Here is a 14,410-nt window from a genome sequence, read left to right as displayed (position 1 = left end):
ATAGTCTTTATTTTTTTCTCACGCTGCGCCCCCCCTGAAGCTCTCTGGCGACCCCCCAGGGAGGAGCGCCTCACACTTTGAAAACCGCTAGTATAGATCATTGTTTTTTGCATTTTAACTTCAGTAGCCAATTTTTGGGCTATTTACATGCAGTTCACGACCACCATCGACAGATATTTTGAACGAATCCCACAAATACACAGTACAATGAGAGACTTCTCTACATGGTTCCTAAATGAACATACACAAGGATAATGTTAAATGGACTGTATTTTATACAGCCCTTTATCCAGTCTTTACGACACCTCAAGGCGCTTTATATTTAGAAATCATCATTCACACCGGATTCATACAGAGCAATGTGCCATTCACACACGGTTGGCCATGACATTGGAAGAAACTAGGGGTTAAATATCTTGCGCGAGGAAACATCGACATGTTGACTGCAGGGGTTGGGATCAAACCCCCAACCTTCCGATTGAAGGATGACGGCACTACCTCACAGCCACATGGCATTTAAAAATTCATATGTAAATCTTAAATGAAGATAATCACGCAAACAGGCTTTTTTTGGCGGTGGTGGCGAAGTCGATAGGGACTTGGCTTGGCAACTGGAAGGTCACCAGTTCAAGTCCCGGCAAGACCAAGTGCTACCGAGGTGTCCCTGAGCAAGGCACTGTTCCCCACACTGCTCCCCGGGCGCCGTTCAAAATGGCAGCACACTGCTCCTAACACTAGGATGGGTCAAATGCAGAGAAACAATTTCCCCACGAGGGATTAATAAAAGTCCATCTTTTGGTGGCTTAAAGTTATTCTGGAACTTCTTTAGCACAATGTTAGCAGAGGTTATTTTAGCCTGAGCTGTGTGTACTGTATGTCTGTGTACAAGAGTACAGGTGTTTCATTAAAAGCGCATTTGCATGAGGGAGCATGAATACCTACGTGATTGTGTGTATGAAAGTGCACGCCCTAAGTGAAGTCAGTGTGAGGGATTTATTTTAGCTTGCCAAACAAATGAAAGAGACTAGCTAATGGGCAGCTGTCATGGGCAACAAGCTAAACATCTCTGGCATGTGCCAACAGCCTCAACTCCTAATGGTAAAATAACACATAATAAGATACCAACACGAGCACGACCACCCATAATTAACTCATACTCCTCTGAAATATCTTCAAAAACAAATCTCTGGAAAGAATCCATATCAAAAGAGAGATAAAAGAAGCAAAATGCATGGAGGAAGAATTATATGACCTAATCTGATGTAGAGAGGATCTTAGGTGGGTAGACTAAACTTGAGTATACTGTGGAGGAGAATCTGATTAGGAGATCACATGAGAGGGAAGCTGTGTAGCAGACAGGAGCTGATGCAACCCTCTGCAAAAACAGTCATGCGACCAGACAGAGATGAATCCTTTTCTTTAGATCAATTTGCACACAAATCAGAAGTGGAAAAGGCCTACAAAGACCTTGGCATGAAAGACAAGACGTACTAGCAGTGTTGCATAATGAAGTCTTCAATCGGTGTGGCCCTTCTGGCATGGATGAGATTATTGACTAAGGTCTCTGTGGGACAAACTCACCTACTAGTCTCTTAATATAGTAGTCTTTCAATGAATAATAAGTTTATTGATTTGTGTGTGTGTGTGTGTGTGTGTGTGTGTGTGTGTGTGTGTGTGTGTGTGTGTGTGTGTGTGTGTGTGTGTGTGTGTGTGTGTGTGTGTGTGTGTGTGTGTGTGTGTGTGTGTATTTCTGAGATCAGAACATCTGCTGTGAGTTTCAATAATCCAAGTACAGTGCATGAATCACGAGGCAGGTGTCAATAAATGCAAATCCATGGAGACACATGCCAAGCTTACAGGAGATTTGGAAAGACTGCAGAGTACAAAACAAAACTATGATGAAACTATTAAAGGAAATAACTGCTTACCTAGTCCTAACTCCATATTTTGTTACTGAAGCTCACTTCAGTAACAAGTGAGGAGGCTAGTGGAGGAGGGATTTGAATATTTGGGACTTACAAGAAGGTTGACGGTGCAGCTCATGCGGTTGTTGCGGCTGTCATCGTTCATCACGGTGCGGTAGTCAAGGAGACGAATGAGGAGTCCCTTCACCAAGGAGACAAAGTGCTGTACCTGTGGCCTCAGTGGGGGCTTCTCTGCTGCACAGTCCAGCAGGCTGGAAGACAAGCATCCGTGAGTTAATCATCAGAATATATGCCCTTTAAATTCAGTGTTTTATGCTGAAAATGTTGTGAGTGTATTCCTGGTAAACCACTGATGTGAATCCAAACTGAACATTTGAGGGTTAGCAGGAAATCCACTCTCTGAATTCATTTTTTCAGACAATAGCAAAGCAAGGCCAGCCAGAATTTAAATAATTTCTCAAATGTAAAACCATATTCTGGCAGTACTATCACTACACTCACTACTTTTGTTGGTAGCTTTTCGTTTATCTACAGAAGAAGTTTACATTTTCAAGCATTATTGGCTGCCGTTATGGTTTTAAGTTATAATACTCAGGCCTACATGGTCTCCAGTAGTTGCATGTATTGCTCGTCTCCTCCTCCACCCTCCACCTCATGGTCCAACTTCAGAATGATCTCATTCTCAAACTATAGAGGAAAGACAAAGAAAGACAGAGCAAACGGGGAGAAGAGAAAACAAATGAGATCAGGACTAGAAGAAGAAATCTATTATGCAAGCATAATTAAGGTGTCTCTTTTACTTTCATGCACTGTCACAGGAAATCGATGTATATGGTCACTGTGTGTGTGCCAGTGTCACTGTGTGTATTTGGTACATGCAAAAGTAAGTTTGCATTTTAAATCTTAATATTTCACTGCAGCAAACAATAACGGTTCACACATATCTGTATGCATGGATGCGTTTTACCTTCTGGAAGTTTCCAGAGTGTGCATTTTCACAGGTGATCATGTCGAAGAAGATGGGGATGGTGGCCCTCCTCAGCTCTTCTTCTGGGATCAAAGTCATCTCCAGGATGGGACCCACCATGCCAGGGATGAAACAGATCTTATGGCTGCCTGAAACACACACACAAACACACACGTTATGAAAAAGGCAAGTAACATCATACATACCTGAATGTTCCCCTTGTTCACCCCTGTTCCAATTGTTGTCCTCAGGAATATTCCCCAGGTCTTCCTCCACCAACACATCCTAATAAAAAATCCTTCTACAACAAGGAACACGGCTTCCTATTTCAAGGAAATCACCCTGTACTGTACATGCAGCTTTCTCAGAATACCAAGTAGCCCTTTATTTAAAAGCAATAAGTTATATGTATTTATGTGAAAAGGTGCTGACATTGTGAAACCTCATTACCATGCTATACAGAAAACAAATTCCACTGGCCCCTTGGTTTTGTTGTGCACCTACACACTCAAACACGTATATCTTGCTGTGAAGGAAAACACACATTTGCATTCCCAAAAGCAGAAAAGCAACCACACTTGTATAAAGTACATTTATTTACCTAGTTTGTACCAGATGTCGCGTATAGCGAAGCCAATGAGTCTTCTCATGTCACCATACCTGATTTAAGACACATAAATAGAGACGGAAAGAGAATGGGTTTAAGAATTATGGTCTTGATGAATGCTGTTATTTTCACCTTCAGAAACTGAACATCCCAGAGGGAAATATAATGCTGTGCTAATCTGCCCCAACATGAACCAAATGGAATGTCTATCAACAGGCGTCGCACAGTGGGAGTGTAAACGGTAAATGCAGACTCCAAAATAGATCACAAATCACTGAGTGTTTCATTAGAGCAGGGGCAGTAACTGTGGTAAATAAGGAAATGAAATGGCCCTTCTCTCACTTGGCGAGAATCTTGTTCCTCTTAGTTGGCGAGAAATGCTGAAGCTGCAGAGATTCCTGGGTAATAAACGCCACCGCCAAGTGGAAGTAGTTATTCCACAACTAGACGGGTAGAAAGAGCAAGGAACAGAAGAGGGAGAAAATAGAGATCTATGTTAAATAAAATCAGGCAAATAAAGGTACTGTCAATATTATAAAAAGCCTGTAAATACACACTTACCTGTACTTCAAAGTCATCGTTATTGAGGAACTTCTGGTTCATTGTGTCTGCATAGGTGTTGATAGCTCTCAGGAACACTCTGATGGACAAAAATAATGTACTGATGCAGTTGTTTGATTGTTTTATAAAACAAACACACATCCTTAAGGAAACAACTATGTCCTTAAGGAAACAACTATGTTTATGTGGAATAAATTGAGGAAATTCGTTAATGATAAAAAATGCACCTTATTTGTTGTTTATCAAACAACAACAGCTTTGACAGCAGCTCTGGCCCACAACTTCATAGTGGTATTTCAGACAAGTTTGGGATCCTGATAGCAGCTTCAAACGGTAAGCAGGTGTATCAGTGAGTAGTGACTTGATGGATTTCTAAAGTTAGGTAGCCCCAGCCATCCTACCTGGGCGCTATTCATCTATCAGTCAGGGTTATTCACCGTGGCGCTAACTGACATTCCCTCTGTCTTACTTTGTCTTTCAAGCGTGACTTTCTCTACCTCTCCTAACCCGTTTGCAGACTCCTTATCAACCTGTCCTTACTTCCACCTCACTCTAACTTTAACCTCTTTTCCTTTTCTATTCCTCTGACACAGTTGTAACCTTCCTTCTAGCTGACAGCCCAAGAACTATTCCACAGCAGCTCACTAATAAATGCTTTGGTCACATCAGCCTTTTTCATCTTTGCAGCCCTGAGCCCCAGCTTTGCTATCTCTAACTTCTCCCTGTGTGGGTTTGTGTGGATGTCAACAATATTTTATATAATTCACACACACCAAGCCTCAACGACCCAATAGCAGGTTGGGCTGGGGCGGTTGTGGCCTTTTCTGTTGTCAGAGACCTGGGAGAAGTAGGAGGGTGTTTCAGATCTCAGGTCTGTGTGTGCTTCTAGTACCTGTTCTGTACCATGATCATGGCCATCCAGTCCGAGGGGTACACATGTTTCCCAATTAGATCCTTGAAAAGCATGAAGGACTCCATCAGGAAGTCCTGCAGTGAAATGGACAAAAGAATGAGAATGTGAGTGTATCACACATATTTCTTGTTTCATATCCTATAATTCATTCATAGCATTCTATTTCCATGTAAATTACTGCTTTTATTTTATTGCTATTTAACTATATCTTATTACGGTGTCCTTAAAGATTTTTTGTTTTATGTTAGATTTCTTGTTTTATATTTTATGTATGCACATGATATCAAGTCAAATTCCTCGTATGTGTGAACCTACCTGGCAATAAACCTGTTTCTGATTCTGATTCCGATCAAACTTTTTTTTAATTAATTACAGTCGGGAGTTGTTTTTGACCATCAGTGTATATTTAACATTCAACATATTTAACATTTTGACATCTGCAGGTGTCTGTATACTCACCACCAGATCAGAGGATCCAGCGAAGGTGTCTATGTATGTCTCATAGTGACGATCATCCATCTGACTGAGTATAGCTGTCATGCAGGCTACCACCCTGGACTACAAATGGAAATTGTGAGAGAAAGAGAGAGAGAGGCATCATTACTTTTTGGGCACAGTGCAGCTGCTCTTAAACCAAGTGCCATTCATCTGAAGCCAACGACGTTTAAATCACTGATGGTCATTTCTTGCTATACCATGTCAAAGACTGCCTGGGGTAGATTTCAGAGAATACCTCTGAGCAATTCTGTCACTCGCTAGTTTGAGCTGCAATCTATACTAAAGTGCAAGCAGCATTAACATCCTCACATGCAGGACATGGAGGATAAGGCCTATGAGGAAGGATCTGTGATGTTATTTTTAAAGATGCTGTATGCATTGACAAGCCTTTACCGCAATATTATTCACAAATTACCATAATTACTATCAACAAACATAGACATTGCCAGGAGCAGTAGCTGCATCTTCAGTTTAAATTGTGGCTCTCGGCCGCCGGGGAAGATTTCAATTTTTTTTTTTGAAATGCTATACAATACAAACACAAAAAATAGACATTAAAGCAATATAATTGGTCGTTACAGCATATGTTAAAAAGTGTTAAAGAACAAAAATCCCTTATAACGGCAGCTTTTCGAGGCAAATTATCGCAACGTCAATCAGAGCATCAACATAAAGGTCTCGTTCATACAATATGAAATACATGATTTTGTGAACCACAAAATTTGTGTGATTATTATGGATTAATATAAACAACATATTAAGCAAATCTTGTCACATCAAAACATATGAGAATGCTGACATTTTGGAGGAAGTTTACATACTGCAGATTTCTTTCAGTGTTACTTGATAACATATTCAAACCTCATTATGTTCACTTTTCTCTGAATATGTCCCAAGGCGCAAACTGTGCACAAAAACACACACAGAGACTGGTAAAAAGGAGAATTGGATGTAGGAGATGAAAGTGATGAAGAGTAAGAGATTAGAGAGAGGAGGGAGAAGAAGCAAGCGTTACTCTGAAAGTAAGACAGACATTAAAGATGAGGATAGGCAAAAAAAAGATTTTAACAAGTTTCAAGTTTGAAATGTGTGTGAAGCTGCTTATGCTGAGAAAAGAATCCTTGAGCTGGATTATAAACAGAACATTCATGGAAAATTTAGTGCAAAACCTCCACAACCAGAGGCTGAGAGGGGCGGCAGGCAAGAAAGGAGAAGAAAACAGATGAAAAAACTGCATAAAAACTCCGCTGCACTAATCAGAAGAGAACAGAAATGACCAATGGCATGAATGTAAAATGAATTTGCAAAGATAACAAAAATTAAACATTATATTCCTGTCATTTAACCATCATACCATTCAAATTATCTGATTTCTATCTGCTCTAGACATTTGTCTGGTTCTACTTTCTGTATTTTTCTCTAGGAATATACAGTCTATTTTGGCCTTTGTAAATGATGTCAAGCCAACAAAAAATAACCAATTGGAAAGCTGAAATGAAACATGGTTGGACTAAAATTGAAAACTGTTGGTGGAAATTAAAGAAAATGAAAAAAAAGCTGACCACTACCATGAAGTACTTTGTTTTAGTGGATTTCATTAAGAATCTGACTCTTAATGGCAGTTTCCGATTTTGACGCTATTTCAGTGAAACAATGCCGTTTTCAACATAAAAGGGTTTGCACCAGGAGGACAGAGCAACAGAAATACGGTCCAGTGTGCCCTGCTTAAACCTGCTGTCAGTTTGTTTTCCTCCACCTTACATTAATGTTTTCTGATCCTTCCCTCTGCTGTGCGTAATTGCTGGAATGAGGTTCGCAAACCTTTTTTTAAAAACATGGCAGATGTGCAGGAACTTCTGTTTCATCTCAGCAGCCAAGGTTTGAGTGAAATTATCCTCCAGAGTTTTTGGCACAAAAGGGGAACACAAGACAGAGATGAAGGATGATGGATAGCCAATTAAAGATGAAAGATGATCGGCGTCTAACGTGGTGACAGCTTGCATCCGATCAAAATGGGCAGGGTGTGTGTGTGTGTGTGTGTGTGTGTGTGTGTGTGTGTGTGTGTGTGTGTGTTTGCCTGCATTCTTACAAGAAAACATACTTGTTCAGTCATGTATGCACACTGAAACATATTTTCACTTTGTACAACTCAAACTAAAATGAGAGCACATAGAGGGAAGTGTTTTCATTTGGACTTAAAGTTGTTCAGCTACAAGTGTATGTTATCTGGTGTGTGTGTGTGTGTGTGTGTGTGTGTGTGTGTGTGTGTGTGTGTGTGTGTGTGTGTGTGTCCTCCTCCCCCTCCACTCAACTCTCTTCCTGCAGTGCAGTGCAGTGACACAAGAGGCCCTGGGTGTTTCTCAATGTCGAGGAAGGCTGCTCCAGAGCCACTATTTCAAGCATACTACGTCATCGAGTCCCGCCGAAGGACTGTTCCCTTGTCCAGCATACTTGGAATTCTACCGAGACCGGCGTACTTCGTAGCGAGAAATTTCGAGGCTGCACATGTGTAGACTCTGCGGTCTTAAAATCCCCACAATGCTTTGCGCACGGACCAATTTCCAAATCTTTGGCGGAAATCACGCTCCATCTAAGGCGGGGCCTCGCATATGACGCACACCTGCACACCTGTTCCACAATTCTTCGTTTTCCGAGGCTAGGAAGGATTCTTTCCTCGCTTCTGAAGCAAGTGACTCGGAAGACGTGCTACCAAGCAAGCGTCCTTGAGAAACACCCCCTGTCAGCACACTCTCTCCTTGAATCTCTCTTTCTTCCTCTCTCGCTACTCCTTCAACGCAAGTCAAAGTTACTATAGAGGGAACAAGGATAATATTGAACTTACATTTTGTCTTAGAGTCACTAAAATGTCCTCATGTCACTGTAGGGAAAACTCAACAGAGATATACTTTTTTTTGTCCATTTTTCCAACATCACAGCAAGGAGGGATGAGAGGAAATGGATTTATGTAAGAGTGGAAATTCTTACATCTTATGATTCTGAAATCATTCACAACATGAACAAAAGAAAACAAGCAGAATACGAGTTTCACATTGTTTTTGTGTTCAATTGATTTTTGAAAATGTGCAAGTTTCTTAAAAAGTAAAAAGGCAGCCAGCCTAAGCCTACCAATTTCATTTTGGGATTTTTATTATTTTGAACTTGTTATTCTAAAAGTCACAGAATAGAGAAATCCTGTTACACTTTTTAAGTAAAAATGCACTGTGTAACATAAATAAATGTTGCATTTCGTCTAATGTATGCCGTTGTGTGTTAACCAGGGAGTTAACGTCATTGAGAATCGATTGATATCCCATTTTCAAATAGAACAATTCTACAATCTTATACACTCTTTACTCTGCTTTTGTGCAGTAATTTCCCACAAGCAGAATGGAGTATATTCTCAACTTAGCACTCTATGCACTGAATCAAAAATCGATCCTGAAAGACTCACAGCCCTAATAGCAAGTGTTAAAATGATGTTATTATACGACAGTGCATGAATGAGAACACCAACAGGGAGGAGCAAGCAGAAAAACCTCTCCTTCTCACCGCTCTCTCTTGCTCCTATGCCTCCCTAGTGTGTAATGGTTGATACACACACACACACACACACACACACACACACACACACACACACACACACACACACACACACACACACACACACACACACACACACACACACACACACACACACACACACACACACACACACACACACACACACACACACACACACACACACACACACACACACACACACACACACACACACACACACAGTTTCTGGTTTCATGTTCTCTATGTTTATTATGTGTGACTGTGTGTGTGTGTGTGTGTGTGTGTGTGTGTGTGTGTGTGTGTGTGTGTGTACCTCACGTGATGTATTGCCCTACTTCTGTGTAATTGGTCTTCTCTGAGGACTTATGCTTTCAATCTCCTCTAACGCATAAACTCAAAACAAAAATGCTCAAGGGCCCAAATATCTGAACATAAACTGTTGGTGTCTTCACACATGGAGGTTTTTCATCAACACATGATATGCTATTCAAAGACATAAGGGAACCGTATGAGCCTCGTGTATAATGATGAAACTCCTGACAGGCAGAGAGAGAGCTGCGGCTTGTTGAGGCAAAGGCATTACGCAACATTGAAGAGATTAGTGACAAAACGGGACACAGATGCTGGCAAAGTCTGCGTCCTCCTCGTCCTCCTCTTCCTCCTCCTTTTCCTCTTCTTTATAAATCCATTTTCTCAAGCTGGACGTGTTCTTATGCATTTTCAAAAGCTGGACTCATTAATAATGTATTAATAACTGTAATTGCAAAGATGCATAACAATTACAATAACCTGAAAATGCACCTGCCTGCCTAGAAATAAATGTAAGCCTTGCAAGGATCCTCTCCAAGGTTTAAATGTTTATTATACTGCTCAGCACAAAAGTAAAGAGCTACTAAATACTTCACCTCACAGGCTTTAAAGCTGGCCCTCGGCTCACTTTGTCTCTCCTTCCTTCAGCAGACATCCATCGTGCACCACCTTCTTTAGTATCATTACAGCAACAACGCAACATCATTAAAGATACTGTTTCCACACCCTATGATCAATGCATCATCTAATGTTTGAACAAATTCCTAGTAAATCTAAAGTAAGGAACGTAAATCTTGTGCATGGACTCAATCCTCGACACATAGGCCCTTTCTCATTTCATCAAATCCCCCTCCTCGACTCCTCAGTCCTCCGGTAGTGACCCGGAAATGAATTTTAGCGCGCCATGTTGAAGGACATCTCATTTCTCTAAATGCACTTCGAGGACCGAGGATCGAGCGTCGAGGAGGCTCTCTGGAGGAGCTATAACCGAGGATACACTGATGGGTCCTCCACGGCTCCTTCGTGGATGCATTTCCGGCAACAGAGATGTTTCAAAGAGTCGTGACGCACGGCCGGACTTATCTCAGCCAATGACAGCTCTGCATGCATCCCCTGGATATTATTTTATTAACTGCTTTCATCGCGACGCGATGTTTACAGTGAGAACAGCTGTGATGTCCGTGCAGAAAGTAGAGCAGTGTGTATAATATATATCACTCAGTAGAACAGGCCTACTCTTTTTGCTTTAGTTTAGTAGATATCTACAAACAAAGAGTCGATATTTTTCTAAAACCATTTAGTGCTTCACAATAAAATACACCACGGCTGTAGCCTGTTTTAGGAGCTGTATGTGCGTGTGTGTGTGTGTGTGTGTGTGTGTGTGTGTGTGTGTGTGTGTGTGTGTGTGTGGTGTAGGTGTGTGTGGTACAGTGTGTGCGTAGATGCAGCGGACAGACAGGTCTCTGTTGGTTTGGTGTCCTCTGCTTACTTTTGGCCCGTAATTTATTTTCCTCATTGTAGCGACCAGAGGGGAGAGGGGGGGGGGATATATCCAGTCTCTGATAGTGTTACGTTATTATGAGAGTGCTCTGTTTGATTCTGAAATTGTATATATTTATATAAATATATACATATATATGTGTGTGTGTGTATGTGTGTGCGTGTCCGCTTCTGTAGCCTGTTATTGTCTCATTATACCGCACTGTGAATGAATCAAAGTAAATATATAAGTCATCATGAACACATCTGTCCATCAGACAGAGGGCTGCTGTGCCTTCTGTCATCATTAATGGACGTCTCTTTAAAATGACCGCTCAGAGGAGAGGAGTTCTCATTTCTCTAACCGCCTGCTGCTTCCCCTCCTCTCTCCTCGGCTCCCCTCCTCGACTCCTCTGTTCGCATCTCCTGTGGGCGGGACTAAGTATCGAGGATAGGAGTCGAGGAGGGGAGTTCGAGAAATGAGAAAGGGCCATAGAGTCATGAACATGGCGATAAAAACAATGGAATTATGTTGACATGCTACAACCTACACTGAACAAAAATATAAATGCAACACTTGATGAACTCAAAGATCTAAAACATTTTCTATATACACAAAATAACCATTTCTCTCAAATATTGTTCACAAATCTGAAAAAAATCTGTGATAGTGAGCACTTCTCGTTTGCCGAGATAATCCATCCCACCTCACAGGTGTGGCATATCAAGATGCTGATGAGACAGCATGATTATTGCACAGGTGTGCCTTAGGCTGGCCACAATAAAAGGCCACTCTAAAATGTTCAGTTTTATCACACAGCACAATGCCACAGATGTCGCAAGTTTTGAAGGAGCGTGCAATTGGCATGCTGACAGCAGGAATGTCCACCAGAGCTGTTGCCCGTGAATTGAATGTTCATTTCTCTACCATAAGCCGTCTCCAAAGGCTTTTCAGAGAATGTGGCAGTACATCCAACCGGCCTCACAACCGCAGACCACGTGTAACCACACCAGCCCAGGACCTCCACATCCAGCATGTTCACCTCCAAGATCGTCTGAGACCAGCCACTCGGACAGCTGCTGCAACAATCGGTTTGCATAACCAAAGAATTTCTGCACAAACTGTCAGAAACCGTCTCAGGGAAGCTCATCTGCATGCTCGTCGTCCTCATCGGGGTCTCGACCTGACTCCGGTTTGTCGTCGTAACCGACTTGAGTGGGCAAATGCTCACATTCGATGGCGTCTGGCACGTTGGAGAGGTGTTCTCTTCACGGATGAATCCCGGTTTTCACTGTTCAGGGCAGATGGCAGACAGCGTGTGTGGCGTCGTGTGGGTGAGCGGTTTTCTGATGTCAATGTTGTGAATCGAGTGGCCCATGGTGGTGGTGGGGTTATGGTATGGGCAGGCGTATGTTATGGACGACGAACACAGGTGCATTTTATTGATGGCATTGTGAATGCACAGAGATACCGTGACGAGATCCTGAGGCCCATTGTTGTGCCATTCATCCACGACCATCACCTCATGTTGCAGCATGATAATGCACGGCCCCATGTTGCAAGGATCTGTACACAAATCCTGGAGGCTGAAAATATCCCAGTTCTTGCATGGCCAGCATACTCACCGGACATGTCACCCATTGAGCATGTTTGGGATGCTCTGGATCGGCGTATAGGACAGCGTGTTCCAGTTCCTGCCAATATCCAGCAACTTCGCACAGCCATTGGAGAGGAGTGGACCAACATTCCACAGGCCACAATCAACAACCTGATCAACTCTATGCGAAGGAGATGTTGCACTGCGTGAGGCAAATGGTGGTCACACCAGATACTGACTGGTTTTCGGACCCCCCCAATAAAGCAAAACTGCACGTTTCAGAGTGGCCTTTTATTGTGGCCAGCCTAAGGCACACATGTGCAATAATCATGCTGTCTAATCAGCATCTTGATATGCCACACCTGTGAGGTGGGATGGATTATCTCGGCAAAGGAGAAGTGCTCACTATCACAGATTTTTTCAGATTTGTGAACAATATTTGAGAGAAATGGTTATTTTGTGTATATAGAAAATGTTTTAGATCTTTGAGTTCATCTCATGAAAAATGGGAGCAAAAACTAAAGTGTTGCATTTATATTTTTGTTCAGTGTAGTTTGTCACGATCACCTAGACGAGAGACATGAAGTCAGATAACCAACACAGAAGAATTAATCGGAGGTTTGCTAACTTTTAAAACCATTAGCTTTAGATCAAAGTAAGGCTCTTGCAGCAAATGCCCCAGGTGTTATTTCCTATTCCAAAAGTTACAAAGACTCCCTTTATGTCAATTGGTTTGAATTCTCTGTTTAAAGTTCATTCTCACCAAGAGACGCCCAGTGGGATAAACAGTGAAACCCGATTGATGCAATTAAATATAATTAACATATTATTCATTTTTAATTAAGAGGGAGCATTAAAGCATTAACTTTGACAATCATAATTTAAATAATTGGGCGGTAGGGTTTCCTCCGTTAGGAGGAACACACATTGCTGAGTCACGTTAGTCACAAGTGTCGCTCAAGTAATCCAAGAGGTACACATGGATGATTTTGGTTTATTGAATTGCCAATATTTAAGATATTTCGCCAATTAAAGGACTATTAAATATAAAGAGAGCAAGTGGGTCATGCAGCCAAATACACAAGTTCATACATATTATATTAAGTTAAAGTGCAGGGGGACATGATAACATCCTCTCAAATTATTTTAGCTCCATTGATGCCTTTCACAGAACTAATTAGGGTCTGTATCTTGACTCATGGTGCTCTCCTCGCCACCCACCGCCTTTCCCTTTTTTTAAATACTATTTTCTCCTTTGTTGTTCTGTCTGTGGAGTCCTCCCCCCTCTCAAGGTGGCAAGTCATTACGCTGCTCTCAAATGTTTCATTTTTGAAAAATAGAATAGAACATTTACAAAACACAGTCTCACTGAAAGCCTGCAGCATCAGACTGTAGACACACAGACACATGCTCATCTCCCACCCGCTCTTTTAAAAGTATCACACACAGACACACACAATAATAATGTAATTAGAGTTGATGTGTGTGTCAGGGTGAGGTGACTGTGTGCTTTTCTGAGGCAATATGGGTGTCTGTGTGTGTGTGCATGAATAAATGCATTTCATGTGTGTGTGTTTGCGAACATGTTCAGAAAACAGATCAATGTGTCCTTAGACCCACATTACCAAGTACAAAAAGACACCATCGGTTTTTACAAAATTTAAGGAAGCAAGAGATAAAAGAGGGAGGGATGTGAAGAGGAAAGAAATAACGAGGACACCTCCAGCTCACATGCTGTACTCTTCCTCTTCTTCCTCGACAATGACATGATTCTGCTCTCATCTGCCACTCCAAAATCCACTTGGAGCTTCTGTACAATGACATCATGCTTTGTAACCGTTTGTATGTTGTTTTCCATGTTGAGGCCACATGTGTTGCTGCACTCTCACTGCTTATGTAATGTGCACATACACACAACACCACCTTTGCTTGCTTAATCAGAGGTCATTTGAAACACAACCCAAGGTGAGTCCACTTTGCAATGGCGCATCA

The 14,410-nt window shown here is 41.8% G+C and overlaps 1 protein-coding gene across 1 annotated transcript in view; it reads right to left on the bottom strand.

The window, feature by feature from the left end:
- dock2-like (dedicator of cytokinesis protein 2) overlaps positions 1-14,410 on the bottom strand; it is a 103,049-nt gene that overhangs the window by 14,847 nt on the left and 73,792 nt on the right. The window contains exons 27-34 of the mRNA XM_034092425.1: positions 5,433-5,531; positions 4,953-5,047; positions 4,061-4,139; positions 3,842-3,942; positions 3,494-3,552; positions 2,893-3,041; positions 2,527-2,612; positions 2,020-2,176 (exon numbers count right to left, since the gene is read on the bottom strand). Of these exons, the coding sequence (XP_033948316.1) occupies positions 2,020-2,176; positions 2,527-2,612; positions 2,893-3,041; positions 3,494-3,552; positions 3,842-3,942; positions 4,061-4,139; positions 4,953-5,047; positions 5,433-5,531 (825 nt within the window). The remainder of the gene's footprint in view (positions 1-2,019; positions 2,177-2,526; positions 2,613-2,892; positions 3,042-3,493; positions 3,553-3,841; positions 3,943-4,060; positions 4,140-4,952; positions 5,048-5,432; positions 5,532-14,410) is intronic.

This window comes from Pseudochaenichthys georgianus, chromosome 10, assembly GCF_902827115.2.
Source record: "Pseudochaenichthys georgianus chromosome 10, fPseGeo1.2, whole genome shotgun sequence".
NCBI lineage: Eukaryota > Metazoa > Chordata > Actinopteri > Perciformes > Channichthyidae > Pseudochaenichthys > Pseudochaenichthys georgianus.
Note: the sequence above shows the minus strand (reverse complement) of the source record. Positions and strands in the feature narration are given on the sequence as shown.